This window comes from Choloepus didactylus, chromosome 4, assembly GCF_015220235.1.
Source record: "Choloepus didactylus isolate mChoDid1 chromosome 4, mChoDid1.pri, whole genome shotgun sequence".
In the NCBI taxonomy this organism is placed as follows: domain Eukaryota; kingdom Metazoa; phylum Chordata; class Mammalia; order Pilosa; family Megalonychidae; genus Choloepus; species Choloepus didactylus.
Genome location: NC_051310.1, coordinates 32,516,227 through 32,542,816, shown reverse-complemented (window position 1 = coordinate 32,542,816; position 26,590 = coordinate 32,516,227). Strand labels below are relative to the sequence as shown.

General features: G+C 38.6%; 3 protein-coding genes across 7 annotated transcripts in view; 1 reads left to right on the top strand and 2 right to left on the bottom strand.

Annotated features, from left to right (window-relative positions):
* Positions 1 to 26,590, bottom strand: part of TMED8 (transmembrane p24 trafficking protein family member 8) — a 109,485-nt gene that overhangs the window by 51,441 nt on the left and 31,454 nt on the right. Inside the window, exon 1 of one of the 4 annotated variants that reach the window (XM_037832197.1) lies at positions 8,415 to 8,785. The exons of 1 other annotated variant lie outside the window; for it this stretch is intronic. In XM_037832197.1, coding sequence (XP_037688125.1) covers positions 8,415 to 8,532 — 118 coding nt within the window. In that variant the 5' untranslated portion in view covers positions 8,533 to 8,785. Of the gene's footprint in view, positions 1 to 8,414; positions 8,786 to 26,590 lie in introns of those variants that run through there. 2 more of the 4 variants (XM_037832200.1, XM_037832198.1) reach the window with 2 other exon arrangements.
* Positions 8,431 to 21,516, top strand: SAMD15 (sterile alpha motif domain containing 15). 2 transcript variants are annotated; one of them, XR_005216278.1, is made up of 3 exons: positions 8,431 to 10,789; positions 11,563 to 11,697; positions 21,149 to 21,197. XR_005216278.1 is itself a non-coding variant. In XM_037832193.1 (3 exons), the coding sequence occupies exons 1-3, from the start codon at positions 8,903 to 8,905 to the stop codon at positions 21,383 to 21,385; spliced, it is 2,223 nt and encodes a 740-aa protein (XP_037688121.1). In that variant the 5' UTR covers positions 8,431 to 8,902; the 3' UTR covers positions 21,386 to 21,516. The 2 variants fall into 2 exon arrangements, 1 of the variants encoding a protein (XP_037688121.1); XM_037832193.1 differs by having other exon boundaries at positions 11,599 to 11,697; positions 21,149 to 21,516.
* The window catches only part of LOC119531210 (NADP-dependent oxidoreductase domain-containing protein 1-like), a gene marked incomplete at its 5' end in the record, with an annotated part of 57,507 nt that continues 52,994 nt past the window's right edge, over positions 22,078 to 26,590 (bottom strand). The window contains one exon of the mRNA XM_037832213.1: positions 22,078 to 23,396. Within this exon, the coding sequence (XP_037688141.1) occupies positions 23,177 to 23,396 (220 nt within the window). The remainder of the gene's footprint in view (positions 23,397 to 26,590) is intronic.

Below are 26,590 nucleotides of genomic sequence, written 5' to 3'. Positions count from 1 at the left end.
TGTCACCAGATCCTTTAAGTCGCCAATCTCTCTCCTGAATATTTTCTATCGTTGTGTTTCTACATGTTTCATTCTGGATATTTTCTTCTGACCCATCTTCCAGTTTACTATTTAGTCTTCAGCCCCTCAACTAAGTTCTTAATTTTCACCTGTATTTTTCAGTTACAGAATTTCTATTTGGTTCTATTTTATAAAATTCAATTCTATGTCAGATTTTTCAAACTTGTCTTTTATCACCTTGAACATAATATAATTATTTTTTAAATGTATTTGATAACTCCAAAATGTAGTGCCCTTTTTAGAGAACCTCTTTCGTTCCTCAGATGTGGCCTGTCTCTCTCTAAGCCCACTCAGCAGGTAAACTCACCGCCCTCCCCTCTATGTGGGACATGACTCCCAGGGGTGTAAAAAATTTCCCTGGCAATGTGGGACATGAATCCCAGGGATGAGCCTGGACCCGGCACTGTGGTACTGAGAAAGCCTTCCTAACCAAAAGGGGGAAGAGAAATTAAACAAAATAAAGTTTCAGGGGCTGAGAGATCTCAAATGGAGTCGAGAGGTCATTCTGGAGGTTATTCTTATGCTTTATATAGATACCTCTTTTTCATTTTTAGTGTATTAGAATAGCTAGAAGGAAATACCTGAAACTGTTGAACTGCAATCCAGTATCCTTGATTCTTGAAGATGATCATAAAACTATATAGCTTATATGACATGACCGTGTGATTTTGAAAACCTTGTGGCTCCCACTCCCTTTATCCAGTGTATGGACAGATGAGTAGAAAAAAAAGGGGGACAAAAAGTAAATGAGTAATTGGGGGGAAAAGGAGTATGAGATGTTTTGGGTGTTCTTTTTTACTTTTATTTTTATTATTATTTTTAGTTTTATTTTTCAGAGTAATAAAAATGTTCAAAATATTGCTTGTGGTGATGAATGCACAACTGTATGATGATACTATGAACAACTGATTGTACACATTGGATGATTGTATGGTGTGTGGATATATCTCAATAAAATTGCATTAAACATGTAGTGTCCCTATGGATCCATTTTTACTATCTATTTCTTTTGATTTTGTTCATATTGTCTCTCCTTACATGACTGGTCACTTTTGATGTGTGCCATAAATTGTTCCCATAAAATTGTTTGAGAAATAATTTGAAGCCTAAAGTAATCCTTCAGAGAGGACTTTGCCTTTGCATCTACCAGGGAACTAGGGGCACTAGCACACAAGAGTCACCTTAATCCAACTTTAGATACTTGGGTACTTCTGAAGCTGAGTTTCAGTCCCTGCAATGGCCTACTTCCAGTTTACCTTTACTTTTAGGGCATGGCCCTTCATGGTCCTAACTCAGAGGAAAGGGAGTTCACCAGGGTTCCCTTAACTGGTGAGTCCTAGACATTAATCTCTGCTGCCTTAGTGCGGAGAGGCACTTTGCATGGCCTAAACACTCAGCCATCCCACTCAAGAATCCAGCATATGCCCACAGGCGAGCAAGGGGCCCCAAAATGGACCCTCATCCTTGGACCTCTATATTTGTACCTCTGCTTTCACATGGGTCACAGTCTGATAATTCTTCACTATCTTGTTTTCTCCCCAGTGTCTTCAAGAGATGTTTATGTGTTATGTCTATATTTCCTAATTGTCCCCAGTGGAAGAAATGGTCCCAGTAACCTAGTCTATTATTACCGGAAATAGAAACCTACATTGCCTCTTACCTTTTTCAATTTGAAGATATCTTAGTGAATAAAATAGAAACAAAATATAAGTTTAAAATTTTGCTTTCTGTTTATCATTGTTTAATGGTATCAGCTTATCTAAGCATTGGTTCTATCCCATTTTGGTTTTCCCATTTATTCAGATCAAAATGAAGACCTCAGTAAGGTTGAATTTTTAGACAGAACTGAAACCAGCACATAAAATAATGAAAGACAGAAGCAGATTTAAAGGATAATGTAAAATTAATCTCTAAGGAGGTTTATAACCTTTATTTCATAAAAATTCATCTGAGGGATAAAGGACCAGAAAAGGTCAGTTCCTGATGAGCAGAAAGGCAAAAGATATGCACAGAATGTCTCTAATTTAAGCAATAGTCATAATGAAGAATCTCATAACATGTACTTATATATATATATATATATATATATATATATATATTTTTTTTTTTTTCCTGAATAGGTCATATATCCACATTATTCAAAATTTAGAAAGCATACTGGTATATAGTGAAAATTTTCTCCCACCTCAGTCCCCACCTCCAAAAGCAATTGTGAAAACTTCCTCTCACCTCAGTTCCCACATCCAAAAGCAATCAGTGTTATTAAGTTTTGTGTATTCTTCTAGAAGCATTTTATGCATACTAAACAAAGTATGTGTGTTTCATTCTTTTTTACACAAATAATAAGCATACTAGACACAGTACTGTACACTTTGTTTTTATCATTTCTATCTTAGAGACCTTTATAAAACTAAATAAAAAGTTTCCTCATTCTTTTCTACAGCTGATTAATATTTCACTGGATGGATATCCCATAATTTAATTAGCCAGTTCCCTACTGATGAAGATTTATGTTCTTTCTAATCTTTTTCCATTATAAACAATGCTATAATAACCTTGTGTCTATGTCATTAAGCAGGTATATGAATAAATCTATTGGATACATTCCTGGGAGAAATGGGTTAGTGGGAACAGATACTGTAATTTTTAATGGATATTGACAAATTAGCTTCCACAGCATCTATACCAATTTACACTCCCATCAGTAATGCATGAGCGTGTTTTTGCACATCCTTCCCAACACAGTGAGTTACTGACCTTTTAGAACTTTGCCAATTCAAAGGCAAAAATGCATCCCAGTGTAATTATGACTTCCATGTCCCTCATTATGACTTGGGTTGAGCATTTCTCATATATTAAGTACCACTTCTCAGAGCATCTTAACAAGTTAATGTGTTAAGAACAAAAAGTGAAGAAAGATTGCTTTTGATTTTTAAGTTTAAAGGAATCTCCTTCTTTATTTTTAAATTCAGTAGCTTATGTAAGAACTACTGGTAAAACAACTTATAAATGGACTGCGAGAGGCAGGAAGTAAGAAAAGGAAAAAGACAATACATAAGTTTATTTCCAGATGGATAACATGTGGACAATGCAGCCCTGTTTCAAAGACGGAGAAAACTATTATGAACACAGCTTTTTAGGTTTCCTAAATTTATTTAGTGAAATTTAGATAACTACAAAGAAGAAAAAGCCAATTTTTCTACAGTATAACTTTTAATATGTCAGCTAAATATAGACCAACTCTAAAAGTATTCCTAGAAGAGAACAGAAGAAACCAGGGCAGGTTTTGCAAATTTAGATGGCATGTGGGAAAATGGGCTGTTAAATTTTTATTTTAATAGGTTTGTATGTTGTTATGTATTAGGAAAGACATAATTTATATATCAAGCCAGTAATACCATGGATATTATTTAGAATAAAGCAAAATCTTAAGTATCAATTTAAATTTAAAAATTGCAACCAAATAATAATGGAATGACATTCCCTAATGTGGCAAAAATCATCACTGTGATACCTGAATGACTGAAGTCTTGGAAACAATGAAAAGAGAAGGAAAAAATGGAAGCACAAGAATTATTCAATTTAAAATTGACAGCCTCTAACGTAAAGGTGGCGGGGGGGGGGGCTTTCTTAAAACAGCATTATTTTATATTAGCAGTTCTTTAAATTTGAGTTTTCATGCCATGTTACTATAGTTTCAGATGCTCTGATCATGCCACAGATTCCAATTTAACATGTACTTTTTAATTTCTCTACAAAAAGAATCAAAAAACAAGTTATTTCTAAAGTACTTGAATATCAGGCCAGAGTTCTTTAGAACAGGTTTCATAGGACTAGGATTTCCCCTTAACTAAATAGCCTGCAAAGGGATAATTAGACTGGCCTTTTAGAGTCAAGTGTGGAGGAAAGGAAAGCAGGCTATGTGGTTGTAGACTTGAGAGGCTTAAATGAAAACAAATTGGCTGAGTTTATGTTCCAACCAAATCCAGAGACCCTGTGATCCAATTTCTCCTCAGTTTTTCTGAGCAGCACAGGCTTCTGAGCAGTCATTCAGATTACGAACATTGGGTTGTACTGTTATGGCTTTAAATTGTGACAGGACTATCTAGCTATCTCAACTCCCTAAAACCACAACCATCACTGTAAAAAAAACAACAGTCACAGGTGGACAAATTTGTAACATACTGACATGAATCTACAAAAGAAAACTAAAAAACATAAGGGTACTTTGGCATAGACCTCCAGCTCTTCTGTGCTGTCCAATACAGTAGCCACTAGTCACTTGTGGTTACTGAGCACTTGACACATGGCTAATGTGACCTAGGAAATGAATTTTTTATTTTGCTTAATTGTAATGAATGAATGAATTTCCATTTAAATAGCCACAGATAAAAAACATTTCCATCATTGTAGAAAGACTTCATTGCATTGTTCTAGGTCCTACATTAGAACCATGTCTGTTTCCAGCCCTCAATGTCTAAATACATTGGTAGCTCTCAGGGTTGTATACACCAAACCTAGTTCTACTGCTGACTTCAAGGTCATAATAGACTTTGCCCTTTATTTTCTCCAAAGTTCCCTAAATGAAAATAAATAAACAAACAAAAAAATAAGCTGCCCTTAAGTGATGCAACACATGATTCAGAGGGTTTCATTATAAAAAAAGTAATCGGTCTCTCCTCTTGGGGCCTGAAGAACCCATGTGCCCCTAATAAAAGACTACTAAAAACAATTATAGTTCATAAACAAGAACAGCCTGACCACTGGAAAGCTAGGTTTAGAACGTAAGCACTCTTTACTTTTCACCAAAACCTCATCTAACAAACACGAAAATTCTCAAAATGTAATCTCTGCATAGAACATTTTTAAAAAATAAGTTATGGTTATTCTGGATAATTACAAATTCCTGTTTTGAAGGAATAAGTGGAAAATCAAAATCTTTAATTCAATAACAACTGAATGTTCAACAACATTTCTTATTGCTGTTTTCCATTTATGAGAGGGTGACAGAAACCTCTTTCAATTTCCTTCTTTTTCAGCTCTATGCTTGTTCATTGAATTATTTTCCAAAGGAAGATGGTGGAAGGATCCAAGCATACAAACTCCTAATTTGAAGTAGTTTTGGGGGTTTACTCCTGAGCCAAGCCAAATGCAGGGGTGCCACATTTCTTTGGAAACCCAACTTGACTCTAACTTGACTCTAACCCAGGGTCTCTGAACATCAGAATTAGTGACATTTGAGCTAGTCAGATAATTCTTTGTTGTAGGGGCTGTCCAAGGTGTTACAGAACATTTAGCAACATCCCTGGCCTCCATCTATTTGATGTCAGCAATAATCCCCCAGTTGTGACAATCAAAAATGTCTCCAGACATTCACAATGTCTCCTGGGGAACAAAATCACTCCTGGTTGCAAACCCTTGGTCTAACTCAAGGAACATTCTTGGTTATCTCAACCCTAATTCCTCATATTCATTTAATGCTCCTTCAAATCTTTGTGCATTGAGACTCTGTCTCACAATGTAACTTGGCAAATATCTACAGAACCTATAAGACAAAATAAAGGGCTCTAGGAAAATAGGGGAGATTCTGTCCTTACCCTCAAGCAGGTTTTTTGAGGGGTCAGTACATAAAGAACTGCTATAAAAGGCACCAATGATATAATGTTCTCAAGTATTGACTTTTTTCCTATATTACACTAATCTCACCAAACTGAAAACACCAATGACTATAACCTACTCTCAAGTACCAATACTTAATTAATGGCCAATAAATATAAATCACTCTAATGTCATCATAACAAGTTAACAATTTCATACAGACAGGAAAAACTCTAAAGCTAAAGTGTATACTTTTCTTCCCATGGAGAAAGATACACAAGCTGAGCTGTGACCTTGGACACAAGTTAACCTCAGACAGGTTTGCAATTCTGTAAAATGGGAAGAAAATGTTTATTGACAGGATTAAATGAAATGATACAAGTTAATTTCTCTCTACATTTTTGGGCACAGAGGAGGTATTCAATATAGGTAAGAGATCATTACTATTATCTTTTTAGCAACAAATCCTACCTCAAGGGGAAAAGCTCACTCTGAGCTACAGTAACAAACCCCTATATGACATTAAAAAAAAAAAAAAAATCAGCAGTCACCCAGCTTTCTGAGGACAGCAGGAAGGAAAATAACCATAAGCATTTCTTCCAATGTCCTAGGAGGAAGAAGTGAATGCAAGAAACAGCTAGAAATAAGGGGAAAAAAAAGACAAAGCCCCTATCTTCCAATATATTCCTGGAGTGGTCTTAAGATCTGTCTATTTTAAACACTTGGGTATGTTTGCCAATAAGCACACAAGGATCTAGAAGGCAGGAAAAAACATACTTAACTTACAAACAATGACAAATGTGGGAGACAGGTGCTTAAGCGACTATATGCCATTCTATATGCTTTATCTTCCAGAAAGCATATTTAGAATTTCTATTGCTATAATGTTAAACATGGGCCATCAATTTTAAACTTAATAAAGAGCATAAAAGAGTTTATAAAGAGGAAAAAGACAAAATTTGTGAGATGTTTTAAACTAACAAACGTAAAGTCATGGGAAAGAACGAGGTTATTGACGTGTATTGTGTGTGTGTGTGTGTGTGTGTGTGTGTGTGTGTGGAGTAGCAGCATTAGGAGGTGGGAGATACTTGGGATAGAAGTAGAAGGTGGAAGAGTGGAAGGCCACAGTGCTGGAAGATACACATTCAGAATCACCTCCTCTGGCAGCAGATGGAGAACTGAAGTAAGCAAAAACAGACCTTATTCTCATAATAATGGCTAACATTAGTATAGGGTATAACATGCGGCAGGCACCAAGTGCCCCATATCTCATATAATGCCTCAAGTAATCCTTCCAACAATCTTCATGAGGCAGGTGCTAATAGTGTCCACATTTTACAGGTGAGGTAACTGAGGCTTAGAGAAGTGACTTGTCCTTGGTAATCTGAGGTCCAGATCTAACCTAGGCTCCAGAGAAGACAGAGACTTTGGCTCCACAGAAGTTGCTCAACTGCTATAATTTATGGTGTCTATTTTAACTTCAGATCTGGAAAATTAATTTATAAATGCTACTTAATAAGACTTGTTCCCCACCTCCTTCCCTTTGCCTTTCCAACCTAGTCTAGGCAGAATGGCTCCCACACAGAAGGGTGGCGAGAAGAGTTGTTCTGCCATCAACAAAGTGGTGACCATCAACATTCACAAGCACATCCATGGAATGGGCTTCAAGAAGTGACCCCTCCGGCATTCAGAGAGATCTGGAAAATTCCCATGAAGGAAAAGGGAGCGCCCGATGTGCACCCTGACACCAGGCTTAACAAAGCTGTGTGGGCCAAAGTAATAAAGAATGTCCCATACTACATCCATGTGTGGTCCAGAAAAGATAACGAAGATTCACCAAGGAAGATCTATATATTGGTTACCTATGCACCTATCACCACCTTCAAAACCTACAGTCAGTGTGGATGAAAACTAACAGCTGATTACCAAGTAAAATTACAAAACAAAAAAGGCATCCTTTTAAGTTTCATTGTATGTGGTCATAATAAGGAGGCCTGAAAGGTGAAAGTGGTAGATGGATCTTTTATTTCATCTTCAGTTACTGAAGTAATCCACACGGAGCAACCTGTGTGGGGAGAAATGGAGACAATGCCCAAACAAGAAGAGCGCCCTGAAGGAGGGAGGTCTCAAAAGTTCCTATTTTCAGCCTCTACTTCCTGCCTTTGCTTTGATGTTCATCCAACTCTGTTTTCCATCTCTCCCACTCTAAGGGATGGAAAGGATGGAGACGAGGCGAGGGAGTCAGGTGCAGGGAGGCTAGAGCGAAGTAGGGTTCTGGATGGAGGAAGGTGAGGCTGCCGACCCGGATGGGGGCAGAGACCTCTTGGGGGCAAGGGACAGAGGTGGAGATCGGGATGGGGAGATAGAAGGGGCCTAGGGGTGACGGGCGGACGGAGGTGGGATCCGAACCCGGGCTGAGGCTAAAGAGCAGCCAGGGACAGAGCAACCCTGTCACTACCGTCTGGGCTGGTGTGAGAAAGGAAGCGGGGCAAGAACCAAGGCATTTCGAAACAGGAGTAGAAAATAACTCCAGCGGAGCGCAGGGCCCGAGTAGTGACAGCGGCGGGGGCAAGGAGTGACGCCCCGGGGGAGGGAGACCCCGGCAGGAGCTAGGACGGGCTCCACGCGCTAAAGGGCTGCCGAGGAGAGTTCGCTCCGCCGCCAAGCCGGGGGCAGAGCGCGGCCGACCCTCGCGCGGAGGTGAGCGGGACTGAGGCCGGGCAGCGACCACCCGCCGGCGCCCCGGCCTTGCGTACCTGAGGCGGACGCTTGGCTCTCCTCCTCTCCAGGGCCGTCTCCGACGCCGCCCGCCGCCCCTATGAGGGCTGCGGGGCTCCAGGAGCCCGGCCGGTGAGCCGCCAGCTGGTCCGACATCTGCAGCCCGTGCTCGAGCTTCTCCGCCGCCAGCCGCGAGTGGCTCCGGAAACAGCCGAAGGCCGAGTGAGCGCGGTCGCGGCACGCCGGGAAAAGCCGAGTGGAGCCCGCCGGCCGGAAGGTGCGGCCGCGGGCAAAGGGATCCGGCCCTGGGCTGTCGCTGGGGCTCTCTGGCCAGCGGAGGCTGGCGGCGCGGACGTGAGAAGGTTACTGGGGGCGTTTAATAGCAGATTTTTAAAGTCAGGGCTTTAAAGAGCAAACAAAACCTGGGGCAGATCCGGAAGACAATTCCGGAAATCGTGGTAACCATAGAGACGCTATCGGAAGTTGGGGTTGCTAAGAAGCCTGGGCGAGTCCGCTAAGCTGCGTAATGGTGGATGTCCCAGAAAATTACTACTCTGGACCGGATGAAGTTGAGGACTCCGGACCTAAGAGACCTGCATTTCCCAAACGCCGTAAAGTAGCTGAAAATGCCGAACCAGACACTATTGCAGAGGCAGACCCGGAACTATTAGAAGAGATTGACCAAGAGCCACAGCCGGAGACCTCCTCAGAGACTGAGGAAGAGCATTTCAAAGAGGGGGCGCCAGAGAATGCTAACGATATACAGCTAAAACCAGCCAGGTCGTCGGAGGAAAAAATTATCAAGGAGTCTGAAATAGACCTACCTAGGGAGATTGAGCCAGGGAGTTCCCAAGAAGTAAGGCAGGAGACATCAAGAGAGATGGGAGGAGAGCTTTTCAGGGATTTGGAGGTCCCTATGGATGAAATGGGTGAAGAGCCAGGTTTAGAGCCACCGGGGGAGGTTGAAGGAGATGGTACGGAGGAATTGCTTAAAGAATCAATTAAGGAAACAGATCTAGAGCTACCCAAGGAAACCAAGCCTGAGGTTCCAGGGGATACACTCAGTGAGACAAGATTAGATTTAGAAGAGACTGAACCAGAGGTTCCAGAGAAATCATTTAGAGAGCAATATGAAGAGACAGGTCTAGAGCCTCCAGAGCAGACAAAACCAGAATTTCCAAGTGAGAGACCAAGAAAATCAGTTGAAGAGTCAGATATGCAGCCACCAGAGATGACCAAACCAGAGATTCCAGAAGAGACTGGAAGAAAGTCAACCAAAGAACAAGGGACAGAGCCACCTGAGCATACAAAACCAGAGTTTTCAGACCAGAAACCAAGAGAGTCTACTGAGGAAGCAGGTCTAAAGCCTCCAGAAGAAACTAAACCAGAGGTTCCAGAGGAGATGCAAAGGCAGGTAGCTGAAGAGAAAGAGACAGAGCCACCTGAGCAGACTAAAACAGAGTTTCCAGATCAGAAACAAACAAAGTCTACTGGGAAGACACAAAGAGAGTCAATTGAGGTTATTCCAGAGGCTCTAGAGGAAATCAAATCAGAGTTTGTTGAGGAAAAATCAAAACAACCAATTGAGGAAACCAGCCTAGAGCCACTAGGAAAGACCAAACCAAGAAGAAAGTCAAAGGAGGAAGAAATTCCAGAGCTACAAGAGGACACAAAACCAGCAGATCAGAAAGAGAAGTCAAGAAAATCAACTGAGGAGCCAGGGCTAGTGCCACCACAGAAGTCCAAACCAGAGGAGACACTAAGAGACTCAACTGAGGAGGAAGATCTAGAACCACCAGAGCAGACCAAACCAGGGTTTCCAAAGAAGAAACAAAGAAAATCAACTGAGGAAACAGGTCATGTGCCACCACATGAAATCAAACCAGAGGCTCAAGAGAAGACACTAACAGAGTCAACTGTGGAGGAAGGTCTAGAGTTACCAGATGAAGCCAAACCACTGTTAAGAAGAGAGACAGATGTAGAATCCTCCAAGGAAGAGAGACCAGAATCAATCAAACCTAAGTACTCTGTACAAGTGGATGATCTAGAGCACCCCAAACACCAAACAAGGATATCAGTAAAAGAAACTAAAGAAGTTGAAGGGTCTCTTTTAGGGTCCCCCACCGAAAGTGAAACGGAACCAACAAATGTAGATTACAAGGTTTCTAAAACACTCGAAGAGCTAAATGGTGTCTGTAAAACCAGCTCAAACTCACATCCCTCAGAGTTTCAGAGGGATTTAAGGAAGTCCTTTAGTGGAGAGAAAATTGTAGATTTGTACCCGGAGGTGGAAGAACTGATACTTGAAGATAAAGAAACCCAGCCAAAAGAAATTGTACAATTTGCATATCTTAAATGGAGCCCAGAAGAGGTTGCAGAGTGGATTAGCCAGCTAGGCTTCCCTCAGTACAAGGTACACAAAAATAACACTTTTAAAAATCACCTTCTCATCCTCTTCTACATCCTAATCCAATACCCTGTCCTGAGCTCTTGCCTCCTCTTCAATAAGAGTGTAGAAAAGTCCTGGACTGTGGTAACGGTAACTTGGATTTTTATTTTGACCTTGCCATTGATGTATTATATTTTGGGAGGGGAGTGGGAAAGGGAGACTTGTGTTTGTTTTTCCTATTCATCCCTTTGATCACACTTTTCTCTGCAATCCTCAAGTAAAAACCAAGACACTTATTCAGGCAAGAAAATTATAAAGGCCTCTTTTCATAGAAAACTGGATTTTAAAAAATAGGTTTTGTCCAAGATAGTCTTTTTGGTGTTTTGTCAAGATGTTTCAATGGCAGCTACCTTACCTTGAACTTGTATTGTTTTAAATGTCTGCCTCAAATATGTCATATGTCTTATGAACACCTGAGAGTAGTAATGATTTAAGTAGCCAATTAATCAAAAATGATTTTTATTAAAAAGATAGGGTAATCTCTTATTTCACTAATGCCAACTCATTTTTAGGCTACTATAAAACATAAGACTTGAAAATCCTTTATCGCCTTTCCACTTAGAAAGGTAATTGAGGCATGAAGAAGCACTGGTTGTAGCAGTACAAAAAAATTTAAAGAGCAGCATGGATTTGTTAAATGGGAAAAATGTATTATTAGGTAAAAAAAAATATTTTCTCAGTGTAGAACTGAAGACAAATATGGTTTTTTTAAATTCTTTTTTTCCTGCTCTTTGCAGTACATCTTTCGAGTGATGTTCTTGTTGTACTGACAGGAGTGTTTTACCACAAATTTCATCAATGGCCGGAGACTCATCCATGTAAACTGCTCAAACCTCCCTCAAATGGGGATAACGGATTTTGAGGACATGAAGGTGAGTGGTTTAGAGAGCACGCTTAACAGTGCTACCATCTGTCTCAAACCATCCTCCTTTTCTTCCAACTTGGCCTCCAGTTTCTGTCTGTGGTGTCATAAGGTTCCCAGACTCCCAGGCTCACAGTGGTTGCTCCCCCCTCTCCTTTGATCTCCACAAAGATCCCAAGAACCTTCAATTCCTCCTGTAGTGATTAGGCCCTCCAGTTTTCTCCAGTCCTCAGACTGAGAATGCTGTGGTAGCCTCTGGCTTTTAGTCTCTTACCATGGGCCCTTAGGATTCAAGACCACTGCTTTTAATCTATCACCTTCCAACTGTTTATATCACCACCACCCCACACCACCCCCACTCAGAAACCTTCACTGGATCCCTCTTGCTTACAGGATAGTCTTGATTCCTTAGTTTAGGGTCCAAGGCCCTCCACCAATTTTTCCCAAACAGCATTCACTCTCCTATCACTTCTTTCCATGAATCTTCTGTTCTAGACTAATAGGTCTAGCTTACATTCCTTTCTCTGCATCTTTATTCAGTCTGTCTTCCCCTGTATTACTAACAGGGATTTTAATCATTCTTCAGGACCCAGCTCAATTATTATGTCCCTATAAAGTGTTTCCAGCCAACAGTAATCTCTCTTCTCAAGCTCTCATAATATTTTATGTCTCTGACTTCCATATGGCATTTATTTTACCTGCTGTTTTAGTGTCCTGGCTGCTAAAACAAATACTATTCAGTGGGTTGGCTTAGACAATGGGAATTTATTGGCTTATGGTTTTGAGGTTGGGAGAATTCCAAAACCAAGGTGTCAGCAAGGCAATGCTTTCTCCCCGAAGACTGTGGCAATCTGAGGCTGGCTAGTCAACAATCTTTGGGATTCCTTAATTTTCTGTCACATGGCAATGCACATGGCAGCATCTTCTCCTTGGTCTTCCAGGTTCTTTTGACTTCTAGCTTCTGGCTGCTCCCATAGCTGTTTTTCCTGTGTCCACTTTCCTTTGCTTATAAGCTATATTGGATTAAGGCCCACCCTCGTTCAGTTTGGGCACACCTTAACTAATAACACCGTCAAAGGTCCTATTTACAAATGGCTTTACACAGGACCAGGGGTTGGGACAAGAACATGTCTTTTGTCAGTGACATCATTCAATCCCCAACACCTGCTTGGCTGCCTAACTTTGAAACAAGGCACATCAACCTCTCTAAGCCTCAGTTTCCTCAGATTTCTCCAGCACCAATAGTCCATGATTTTGGTGTGTTTTGTTTTGTTTTGTTTTGTTTCGTTTTTGCACTACAGTACTCTCCATTTGTAGTCTTGACAGTTTACAAAGCTTCATCCATTTAATCTCATTTGTAACCTTTCCTTTAGCATCCCCAACATACCAGTGGTTTCACGTAGTACATCATGCCTATCTGTGGTTCCTAAACTTGGATAGTCTTTGGAATCAGATGTGATTTTTAAAATAATAGAATCCTGTGTCCCACCCTCCAGAGATTTTGATTCATTAGGTCTAGGGTAGGACCTGGAATCTGTTCTCCAGGTGACTCATGATCATGATCAGTCCTTAGAACCATATAATCCCATAAATCATATGATTTAGAAAATTAGATGCGGGACACTGATTACGTGCTTCGACTTGGCGGGCCTGGGCTGGGGGACCTGATCAGCCCCTGGGGAGGGTGGTGGGCACGGGCGACAGCGCCCTCCACAGCCCCCCAGGCCTGAGAAAGTGAGGCCGGAGGCAGGCCCCATTTCCTCACCCCAAAGTACAATCGTTGGGGAGGGCTTGCCGGAGAAAAACCCCACCCCCGTGCCTTACCCGTACCCTCCACCCTCTTCGTTACCGGAGCAACTCCCGCACCTTTTCAATCAACCTTCACGCCCTCTCAGAACCAATCCAAGCCTTTAACCCCTACAGCTACCCCGCCCTCTAAACCGCCCGATATAAGCTTGTACTCTCCCCTAATAAACTCTCTTGGCTTCTTCATCCAAAAAGAAAGGTGTCCCGCCTGTTCCTTTCTCGCCGCCCTCCATACTTTGCACGCCTCCGCCAGGGACCGGGCCCAGTCCCCCGCCTCGCCCTCGCCTCCGGGAAAGAGCCCCCGCCGCCGGTACCCTCCGAGCAATCCTGAGAGCCTAGGATTTAGCAACCGGCCGCCACTCCCCCCCAATAGACAAGTCAACGACGACCGCAATTAGAAAACTACACTTATTAATACCCACATCCTTTCACTAGCAACAAGGTATAAGGAAATCTTTATTCAAATACAGTCCTAACCGAACATTTAATCATTTGAATTCTAGTAGCTATCCTTTGCTGAGGTGTTTACTATGTATTGTGCATTGTACATGCATTAGTCCACTTAGTCCCCATTTTACAAAAGAGAAAACTGAGGCCCACAAAGGTGAAGCAACATACACAAGATCATTCAGCTAGTAAGTTTAAGGGCCAGGATTTAAAAAAAAAAAACAAAAAACCTAATCTGTGTGACTTCCCAATCCATAATCTATTTGAACAACTATAGTTTATTGTCTCTCTGAATGAATATTTTTGTAACCATGAACCTCTACATACATAATGTGGCAAAGGCCACTGATTACATGTTGATATTTCCAACCATGCCCTCACATAGCTACCAAGTACTGCCAGATAAATAATTTACTCTTTTTATATTCAAAGATGTTACAACTGTGTTTATGAGCTCCAAGTTCTACTTATATATAGTGTACTGAATCTTCTAAATAGAAATAAGTTACTGAATTAGCAAAATAGTAATCTAAATTTCTGAAATATTTAAGTACTGGGAAATTCAGTTTTTTGTCATGAGAAAGCTCATTATCAAGAGCCTGTAGACTCATTTTGGTTTCTTGACATTCTGATTCCAAAAGTACAATACCAGCATGTAATAATAAAAATTCTTATTACTCTTTTTCTTATCTTGTAAGAAATAAGAGGTCTTAGAAATCTTCTAAAATTCTCAAGAGTAAATGATGAACCTTGTGGGTCTATCCTTATAAGTTGGAATAAACAAACTTTGGAATACTTATTGTCAAAGTCACAAACACGTGGCTTCCTTGAGGTCACTAGAGTAACATGAAGACATTTAAAGGTATGTCAGATCAGTTTTTTTTTCATACTTAACTCCACATCAGAAAGCTTATTATACTGTGTTACACAAGTAACTTCCAAAAGATCATACATGCGCTTAAGTCGTGCCATAGTTACCTTCCTTGCTGATGTACTAAGCATTTTTAATGCCACCAATGTAATCATAGCACTTAGTACATCACAATTATCCCCTAACGCTTAAATAGTTTGGTTATCTTTTTCATTCTTAACTCTCTCATATCATCGTTCATGGACTTTGGGAAAGTGGGAGGAGTGGGGAAAGAGCAGGTTGCTTCAGCACAGCATTCTGGACATTCTGCTAAGAATCTGAACCACATTGCCACTATGCACCCCCTTTATAAGCCTTGCAGTTAATTTGTGGCCAATTTTTATTATATTCATATCTTCCTTGTACTTCCTTAAGTGTGAATTGCTAATGCTTCACCTGCACAAATAACTAACCTTTCCTTTTGCTCATACTGCAACGTACTAAGATGACCAGAGAAAAGCTAAATGTTTTGGTGAGACTGATGAGGAGTGCAGGAGAAATGCATTCTTATTTTCATCTGCCAAAAGGAATTATTGAAACCACTATCCCTATTTGCAGGGATAATTATTTTGGTTAAAAAGCAGGGGAAAAGTGAGCCTCTTATTCTGGAACAAGATAGACAGACAGCATTACACTTGCTTCAGCTTTCCCTTTTGGTTAACTCCATCCTTGCCAATTTTCAAGTGAAAACAAAAACAAAAACCTCTGATAAATGTTTGGAGAAGATCATAGATGAATTGCTCCCTGTATGCATGACTTTGTATTATAAAGCATAGCTTATCAGCTTTAAAACATCCCAGCAATTTTATTATACTTACCTTATTGTAAGCTATTTAAATAGCACAAATTTGCAACATGCCAGTAATTTTTTTCAATTTTTTTAAACTTTTAAATTTCAAATAATTTTAATCCTACATTAGAGTTGCAAAGATAGTAGAGAGTCCCTTTGTACTATTCTTAATATATAAATTGTATTGTGTTAAGTTATACAGCTCAAAATTTCCCATTTTAACTACTTTCAAGTATACAATTCTGTGGTATTAATTACATTCTCAATGTTGTGTTACCATCACCATCAATGAAATTTTTTCATTGCCCCTATCTCATATACTCTTAACCCAGCTTTCCCTAATGAAAACACTTACATTACCATGGTACATTTTTTAAAACTAAGAAATTAACATTGATACATTATTAAATAAACTACTGACTTTATTAAGATTTGTCCCATTGTCCCACTAATGTTTTTTTTTTTTTTTTTGTTCCAGTTTCTAATCCAGGACACTACATTGCATTTAGCTGTCATGTTTTCTTGGTCTCCTCCAATATATAACAGTTTCTCTTTCCTTCTCTTTCATGACCTTGATGCTTTTGAAGAGTAGTGGCCAGATATTTTGTGAGTTTCCCTTAATTTTAGGTTGTCTAATGTTTCCCATGATTAGCCTGAGGTTATGGATTTGGGGAAAGAATATCAAAGAGGTGATGAGCCCTTCTCATCGCATCATACCAGGGGTTACATGGTACCAAGATGACTTATTGGAGACGTTACCCTGGATCATGAGATTAAGGTAGTGTTTGCCATGTTTCTGCATTGTAAAGTTACTGTGTTTCTCTTTTCATATGCTGTTCATTAGAAGTGAGTCATTAAGTCCAGCACACATTGGAGGAGAGAGGAATTAAGCTCCGTCTCCTGAAGGAATGAGTATCAGTTTGTGGACATATGTTAAAAATACCACAGTAAGAAATATTTTGAGGGAGATAGTTGGAGACTATGCAAATATCCTGTTTCTGCTTAAAGTTTTGCCCATTAATTTTAGCATTCATCAGTGTATCTTGCCTATTGCAGTCATTCTAATGATTATTTTCTATTTCCCTCATTCCTTCCACATTTAATTGGAATTCTTTTGTAAGGAACTCTTAAGTTTAGTTGCTCTTTCTCCCCCATTTTTAATTTATTCAGTCATTTATTTATATCAGCATGGGCTCATAGATATTTATTTTATTCTTGGGGTTAAAACCCAGTATTTTTGTTATTTATTTTGTTGTTCACATTGTTCTGTCTTTGACCATTGGGAGCTCTTTCTAGTTGGCTCCTGCATCCTTTTTTTTTTTAATTAAATTCAGTTTTCTTGAAATATATTCACATACGATACAATCATCCATGGTGTACAATCAACTGTTCACAGTACCATCATATAGTTATGCATTCATCACCCCAATCTATTTTTGAACATTTTCCTTACATCAGAATCAGAATAAGAATAAAAAATAAAAGTAAAAAAGAACACCCAAATCATCCCCCCATCCAACCCCATTTTTCATTTAGTTTTCGTCCCATTTTTCTACTCATCCATCCATACATTAGATAAAGGGAGTGTGATCCACAAGGTTTTCACAATCACACTGTCACCCCTTGTAATCTACGTTGTTATACAGTCATCTTCAGGAGTCCAGACTACTGGGTTGGAGTTTGATAGTTTCAGGTATTTACTTCTAGCTATTCCAATACATTAAAACCTAAGAGGTGTTATCTATATAGTACATAAGAATGTCCACCAGAGTGACCCTTGACTCCATTTGAAATCTCTCAGCCAGTGAAACTTTATTTCGTTTCATTTTGCATCCCCCTTTTGGTCAAGAAGATATTCTCAATCCCATGCTGCCAGGTCCAGATTCATCCCCAGGAGTCATATCCTGCATTGCCAGGGAGATTTATACCACTGGGAGTCAGGTCCCATGTAGGGGGGAGGGCAGTAAGTTCACCTGCTGAGGTGCCTTAGTTATATATAGAGAGAGGGCCACTTCTGAGCAACAAAGAGTACTCGGGGAGACGGCTCCTGCATCCTTTTGACATATTCCCATTTTTTTTTTTTTTTAGTACCTCCTTACTTTCTGGCAAGTTACTGCAGGCTCATCTTGTATTTTCCTTGCTGCAACTCTAGAATCAACCATTTTTCCAAGGAGCTGTGGTTGCTGATATTAGAGAATGGCATTTAGAAACCAAGATGTGGTAACTAGGTGTGCTTGTTGCTGCTGTGTTATTACTGCTCCTCTCCAGCAGAAATATCTAGGAAATATATGTATACATACTAACTTATATGTACACATATATTTCTGTATCTATTTAGCCATATATATTAAAATATCATACTGAAATCTGTGACTAAGCTAGCACCACAGGATCCATTCTAGCCCTGCCCCCACTTGCTTATTTATAACTTCTCTGACAGTGAGAAACCCAGCTTTAATTATAATATATGTATCCTTATGCGAAACAAATTTTCCAAATAGAGTACAGTGTTTATGTATAGTTCTTTTTGTCTTTAGCCTTAGGGTATCTACACAAAACATTGTTTTCCAAAGTTATTTAGATTAGCTCCTTTCTTCCCACATCTCTCCAGTGAGATTGTCTTACTTTGTAATAAGTTAGACTAATCTTTCCATAGCTATATTCCATCCTGGGTTCTCTAACACCTTTTTTTTTAATTTGCATATAGTAAAAGTTACTCTTTGTGGTTTATAGTTCTGTGGGTTTTGAGAAATGCATAGGGTTATGTTTCCACCACCACAATACCATACAGAATATTCTGTCATCCTAAAAATCCACTTTTGTGGCCTCTTTTTAGTCACCCACTCTCCCCTAACCCCAATCTCTGGCAACCACTAATCTGTTTTTCATCTCTATAGTTTTGCCTTTTCCAGAATGTCACATAAATGGAATCAAACAATATGTAGCATTTTGGTTCTGGCTTCTTTACCTTAGCAAAATGTGTTTACAATTAATCCATGTTGTTACATGAATCAACAAGCAGATTTTAAGGAAACGATACATCTACTTTAATAGTGGTGACATGGATGATTCATATTTGAACCACCATATTTAAGTTTAGATAATGTAAATTATAGGTTCCAATTATAAAAATTTGCAGTTATATACTATAAGTAAATTGATAATGATGGAATAAAAGCATCAGATAATAGCAGAACCTTTGAAAACCATGGTCAACACAAGACACGATGATACAGTAATAATAGAATCTTCTTGAAAAGTATAGGCATTCCATATATCTACTTGATGTCTTGTGCAGATGTGCTTTGCAGTTGATGCAAGGCATTGCGTACAGACCACCTTCTTAGAATGTGGAATTAGGAATCCTTAAAAAACTCGAATAATGTGATGTGGTGGTTTGAAGCTCTGTGTATCCCAGAAAAAAACACTCTTTAATCCATTCCTGTGGGTGTAAACCCATTGTAAGTAGAACCTTTTGATGAGGTTACTTCAGTTAAGGTGTCCCACCTCAATCAGGATGGGTCTTAATCCTATTACTAGAGTCCTTTATAAGAGAATGAAACTCAGACAGAGAAATCCATGGAAGCAAGAAGCTAAAATCAATGAAACCTGGAAGAGGGGAAAGGCCAGCAGACAGCACCATGTGCTTTTGTTTGCCATGTGACAGAGGAACCAAGGATTGCCAGCACCTGGTCTTTGGGAAGAAAGCATGACCTTGATGATGCGTTGCTTTGAACATTTTCCCAGCCTCAAAACTGTGAGCAAACAAATTCCCATTGTTTAACCCAACCCATTTCATGGTATTTGCTTTGAGCAGCCTACAAAACTAAAACATTTGGTGATTCATGAATACCTTTTTTTTTTTTGGGGGGGGGGGGTTGACAAGCTTTAATGAAATTATTCTGAACACACAGACATGAATACCTTTTTAAAATAATACTTACTAACTCAAATAAGTTTCTAGTAAGTTGCTCTAAGTCAAAGGCAAAAATAAAGTCTATTGCTTGTTATTTGTTTCATCAGAACTAAAGAAAGAACTTGCAATTTTATAGATTAGTTTATGGCCCATCAGAGGACCCTCAAGGCCCACTGATGAACCTGAGACATAATTTTAAGAATCACTGAATTAGAGGAGGGACAGTTATATTTCTTGATTCCAGTGTGACTCTTCCACGTGTAACCTATAGTTTTGCAGAACTTTTAACTTCTGCATAACAATGTTATATTAAACAGTACTGGACTCTCTTGGCCTACAGTAGATACACAGGTCTTTTTGTTAATAGTGAATGTAGATGTGACTACAAGGTACCTCCCTGTGAACCTCAGGGAATTTGTGAAATAATTTCTTCAAATCAGGGGCTTTTTAAAGGAGAGTCAGGGGAGAGGGTACCCATCTTAACATACTGACCAAACAAGGTGCTCAGTATAGCAGCATCAATTACAAAAGATCACTTAAAAGCTACCTGTAGTAATTTGGATCTCAATTCTTACAAACCCCAACTACTAGGGACCTCAGTTAGTATTTCCACTGGGAATGCATGCCAGGCAATGTTGTAGTCTCTGTCTTTCACCACAAACCCATGAAATTCATGTGAGGTTTTAGAAGGTATCTTGCCTATCTAAAATCCATTTCTAGTGGACAGCTTTGCATCAGGTTTAGAACTATCTGTGGCATGAATTTTACAGCCTGGTAACTATGGCCAGTAACTTTAATTAAAAAACAAAACAAATCAAAATATTTCACATACCCCACTGGCTGTGTTCTAGCAGCAGTTTCATACATTCTTATCCAGATACAGAATGTGAATTCAAATAGCAGTGTTATAAATGACCTATGATTAAAACTAGAACTTAAAAAGGCAAGTATGCAATAAGAATTTAATCTAAGATATCAAATGGCATGATGCCCAGTGAATATAAAGTATGTTTCAAAGATACTGAAAATGGTGGCAAAAATACTTTAAAGAATTTACAAGTCTAAGTAAATTCTTGTTTTATTAATACAGTATAATTAATAAAACAGCTTGAATTTATATCTGCTTTTTAATTTGGGAGATTTATTTTTTGGTCAAGCAAATTGAACAACTTTTTGAATAATTTTTTTTTCCTCAGTTGCAATTAACTGAGCCCCTTATAGACTAGTAATTTATTAACCTTCCCAGAGATAGTCATGGCTCCTAATCTGAACAGATTATCTGTTCTTATGGTTGGTCAGATTGTTCAGCCAAAAGAAAGAAATGAACCCATTCATGGCCATCTGATGCAAGGGCCTAGAAATATCTGTAAGTGGTGCTTTAAGAAAGATAATAAATCATGCTGGCATGTCTCTTAAGAATTTTGTTTTGGTAAGGTCAGGATAGTAAGCCTTTGAACGTGTTATTTCATTATTTTATTTCCCATAGAAAGAATTTAAGGGGTTAGCAGTCAAGAGAAACAAAGTAAAATGCTTTTGATTTAGTTGCACTTTCAGATTAAACCCATTAAAAAAAAATTATCCTTGCATTTCAGGTAATTTCTCGGCATACGCGGGAGCTACTGGGAATTGAAGAGCCATTATTCAAACGCACCATCACCCTTCCCTACCGGGACAATATAGGTTTATTTTTAGAGCAAAAAGGTCATTCTGGGGTAAAATCTGATGCCTTAACCTTATCTGGATTTGTCCAAGCAGCAGGATTACAGGATTATGCTCCACAAATAACTTTCCCTGAAGAGAGTGGGGTATTACATTGCATCGAACCATAGCCATTTCACTTAGCTTGAAAGATCAAACTAAAGTACTTTGGGGAAGAAATGTGGTATTCTTTGGTTTTTCTTTTCTCCTTTTCATTAAGAACTTGTAACTCCTGGCTTCATTCCTAGTTCTACCACTGACTCACGGCATCTTCCCTTTGTTTGTGTTTCAGTTTAGCCCTTTGTTTAAAAAAAGATAACAATACTTAGGGTAGTTGTAAGAATTCCTTATAAATTCTAGTAATACATCTGGTAGAAGGAACAATTTGGGGAAACACAATTAAAAGTAAAATCTGCCAACCCAGATAATCCTCTCCATAAATGCTGGAAAGAAAGTTTTATTATTGAGTAAGTATTAAACAAGACTGTGAGGCGCATTACACACAGGCCACTAAAGAGATTGCAGAGACAGAAAGAAATCTCACTGTTTTTTATAGCCGCGCAGATATGATCCATTATATACATGTTAATTGTCTTTCTCCAAAGGGAAAATAAAGCTTCTCATCTTTATTACAAGTGGGAAGTTACTACTTGGAGCCAGGCACCCAGACTAGACTGCTACAGACAGGGAGACAGGGTGCCATCCTCTTCAATGTTCAAATCTCAAAGAGATTGCTCCAGGGTCCCCACAAAATACTTTTTGTTACTTAAAAGACTCCAATGGAGTTTGTAAAAAAAAAAAAAAAAAAAAAAAAAGACTCCAGTTCCCCTCAAGTTTCAGAGACTTAACTGCTCTTTCTCCTCTCTATCTCATTTCTTAATCCTAAGGACCACTGTAGGGCTAGCATAATCCAGAACAGCAATGATGTACCCTGTCCAGTTCCATACATCTGAATGGTCAAAGAAATTGTTTCTTTTTTTCCATGGAGAGAAAGAAAGTGCCTCAAATTAGCATTCATGCCAAGTGTCAATATTTGGTGATGAACCTAATGTTTTCCCAAACTACACTGATAAGATTTTAGCAAACCATTCTAGCACCATACTACTGAATTTGCTTGGCTTCCAATTATGCAAAAATCAAATGTAAATGATTAACAACCTAAGATCACAGTGATTTACATCTTATCATGAGTGGCTTTATTCAAAAGCACTTTTGCATTTAGCAGTGTTTGGTTTAAAGACAGAGCATAGTTAAGTAACATCCTTTCCAACTTACGGAGTTACTACTGTTTTCTACTCAATTTTTATAATTGACAGTAAGTATTTGTAAAACATATAGGGAACAAATTTGCATTGTAGAAATAAGATCTATATTTTGCAAAATTATTTTTAAACATTTAATACAAATACCAGCTATTTTTTTAAATGATGGGAACATCTTTAAATAAGATAGTACCAGAAGAGTCATATTTAGCCGAAATAAACATGAAATGAGTCAAAATTTAATTAAAGTAGTTTACTGTACATTTTAGTTCTCTATCAAAAATGGTAGGTAAATCAAGCTGTATCATTTTCCAGCTATGAACTGCTACAGGAAAAGAAGCTGCAGCATATAACTGTCTAATGACATTATAACTTCTTGAATTTAGCTTTAGAGAAATAGTTTCTATTAACAAGGTCTTCCTGACAAAGCAACTTACTTAAGTGGGTTAGGCTGTGTGGTTTTATTTGGTTGCTTCCTAAAGCCAGACATACCCAAGTATACTGAAGTAAAGGACCTCTTGTTTTATTCCACATTTTAAAGAACCATCACTACAGTTTTCTAAATCCTTAGTGCTGAATTTATGGCAAATGTGGCAAACACACTACAGTTACATGACTCCCACAGCCAGGTGTGACGATCAGGGCATACCCATTTTAGAGTTAACCTGTGGCAGAGAAAACATCTGGTTCCTGAGGTCTCATCTCTTCTTGGGATGAAGAACCAGTGGAAACCACCCGCAGTTCTTTGGTTAGAGAGATGCCAAATGAAATACAGTACAGAAGTGTAAGGTGGTCTTGGAGAGCAGTATTCTTCGAAAGATGTTGGCTAAAGGGAGTTTCCTTGAGTTGCACAGCCGTCAGGTCAAACCAAGGGAAAGAACTGGGGTGAAAAAATAAAAAACAAAAACTTTGATTTGGCTGTTAAACATCTCCTTTTAAGAAAGGATTCCTCCTCTTAGAAATACGGTTCTTCATTTTCTATACCAAACTAATTAAAATTCATAGCTAAACTAGAATTCACAGAAACTATTCAATATGTCACTTTAATTGTACTTAAAATTTTTACATTTATGTTCATTTCTCTAAGTATGTTTGCAGAGGAATTCATAATTCCAGAATGATTGTAATGTTAACATTAACATACCTTTTAGTATATGTCCCTTGAATTTAGGATACATAAGATAATGGTCATTAGGAATGGAAAAGATCTAATTATTTAGTTTTAAGATATCCTCTTCAGCTTGGTAGGGAAAGAAGAAGTCTGTATGCAATGAAAACAGGGGCAGTACTAGTATTAGCCAATAGCTGAATTCAAGTAAAAAAGCATTAACAGAGGATTATTATATGTTAAAAAGATTGGGAGCAAGGCATGGCTGTCCACCATCACCACTGTTATCCAATATAGTATAAAATTATAAATATAGTACAAAAAATTCCTTCCTGAAATTAATAAATTGGTTCAGCAAGACCACAGGAGACAAGATAAACACACAAAAAAATCAATTGTATTTTTAAATACTAGCAATGAACAACAGATATTGAAATTTTAAATACAATACCATTTACAATTGATCAAAAACATGTTAAGTGTAAATTTATCAAAACATGTATAGGACTTGTATACTGAATATTACAAAATGCTGATAAAATTAAATAAATGGAGAGATACTGTATTCATGGATGGGAAGATTCAACATAATAAAGGTGTCAATTCTTCCCAAATTATCTACATATTTAATGCTAAAATAAAATAGCGACTACACCAAATGCTTGCAAGGATGTGGAGAAACTGGATCACTCACACATCACTAATGGTAATGTAAAATGGCAGATCCACTCTGGATAATGGTTTGGCTGTGTCTTAAACTAAACATATAGTAACCAAATGACTCAGCAGTTGCACTCCTATGCATTTATCCAGAGAAATGAAAAGTTAAGTTGGCACAAATACCTGCACATAAATGCTTATAGCAAGTTTATTCATAGTAGCCAAACACCAGAAACAAATCAGATGACCTTCAACAGGTGAATAATTAAACTGTGGCACATCCATGCCACAGAAAACTAAGCAATAAAAAGGAATGAACTCATATAACAACTTGGGTGACTCTCCAGAGAATTATGATGAATGAAAAAGCCAATCCCAAAAAGTTACATATTATAGGATTCCATTTAAATAACATTCTTGAAATGACTAAATTAGAGAAATGGAGAACAGATTAGTGATTGCCAGATTGGGGGAAGAAGGCCAACATGACAGATCCCTGTGGTAATGGGAATGTTCTATATCTTCACTGTATCAATGTTAATATCCTGGGTGTATTATTGTACTATGGTTTTGCAAGATATTACCATTGGGGAAAACTTGGTAAGCGGTATGTGGAATCTGTGTGTTATTTCTTGAAACTGTAGGTGAATCTACAATTTTCTCAAAAAAGTTTTAAAAAAAACAGGGAATGTCAATTAAAAAATAGAATCCACCAAGAAGATATAACAATGAGGAATTTACAATCATCAGATGATAGGGTTTCAAACTATAAAGCAAAGAATAGAAATATGAAGAGAATGTGAGAAACTAATCATAGTAAAAATATTACGACGTACCTCTCTTTTGAACAGATCATTTGATGAAGAAGAGTGTAGAGCAGCTCTTCTCAAACTTTAATGTGCGTAACTATCACCTGGAATCTTGTCAGAATGCACAATCTGATTCCACAGATCCGGGCTGGGGTCCAGGATTGTGAATTTCCAACAAGACTCCTGATGAGGGCTACAAATGCTGGTACTTTTAGTAGTAAGAATGTAGCAGATTTGCGTAACAGAGGAACTTTGTGCCCGTCGTGGTAATCATTATTTCAAAGACCAACAGCACACAGCTAAAGAAGTTAGATGAAAATTCATAACATTATTTTTATAATAATGTCATTGAAATCATATGAGCCATACATAGTCAATTCAAGAAGCTATAAAAAAGAACCACAAAATAAGTCAAAAGGAAGAAGGAATTAAGTATTAAAGATAAAAATATAAATGCTTGAATTAAAAATCAATAACCTAATACTGTTCCATTAATAAAACCGAGAGCTGATTATTTTAAAAGATCAATAAAACAGACAAGTTTCTTTCAAATCTAGCCAAGAAAAAATTTTTACAACACTTAGAAATATGAAATAAGATCTAATCTGATGAGATTTTCTTAAAAAGAAAAGTACAACATCATGCCAACAAATTTGAAGTCTAAATAAAATATTTTTCTAGGAAAATATGAATTGACTCAAAAAATAAAGAATAAATAAGTAAAGACAAAATTGACTCAAAAAGATACTACATGTTGAGGATCCAAAATGGTCAATTAGGAAGAGGTTGGGCTCACTTCTCTCTCAAAAAAACAACTAGGAGTGAGGCAAAAGCTGTCCACAAAAACAGATCTGGGGCTCTGGGGATTGGGGGAAGTGATATAGAAAACCCAGGAAAGCATGGGACATAGAGACAGAGAAGCAGCAGTGAGAGATTGTAATGCTCCCTCAGCCATGGCTCCTGTGCACATCCCCCACTCTTGGGGAAGAAAGCATCCAGTTCTCCAGTTCTGGCAGGCAAGCAGTGAAGGTCTACTCTCCCAAGAACAGGATGAGACATGGTCTAGCACTGTGCCAACTTTTGCCCGGCAAATTTGGACTGCTGCAACCTTCCTTGCCCAGCAATGCATTATCTTGAGTCAGCAGGAAGAAGACCCTGCCTTCTGAGGGCTCAGGGAAATAAGTTGCTAAAGAGCACCATCTGCTGGCAGAAGAGGAAAGCAGGAAGACATCTAAATGACTTTTGGGCAAAGACAGCCATATGCTGGGCAAGCCAGGAAAGTCCACCCTTGGGGAGCAGAATTAAAAGCTTTTAGGCATCTTAACTTGACCTTCTACCTGGGGCCCTATGGAACTGGTGTGCACCCCTTTCATGGGTCCCTGGCCCAGCCCTGCTTGGATAATATTGATGAACCAAGTGTCAAATAACATTAGCACAAATCCAATCAACAACAAAAGATGTGAAGATAGAGAATCTGATACCATGAGTAAACTCACC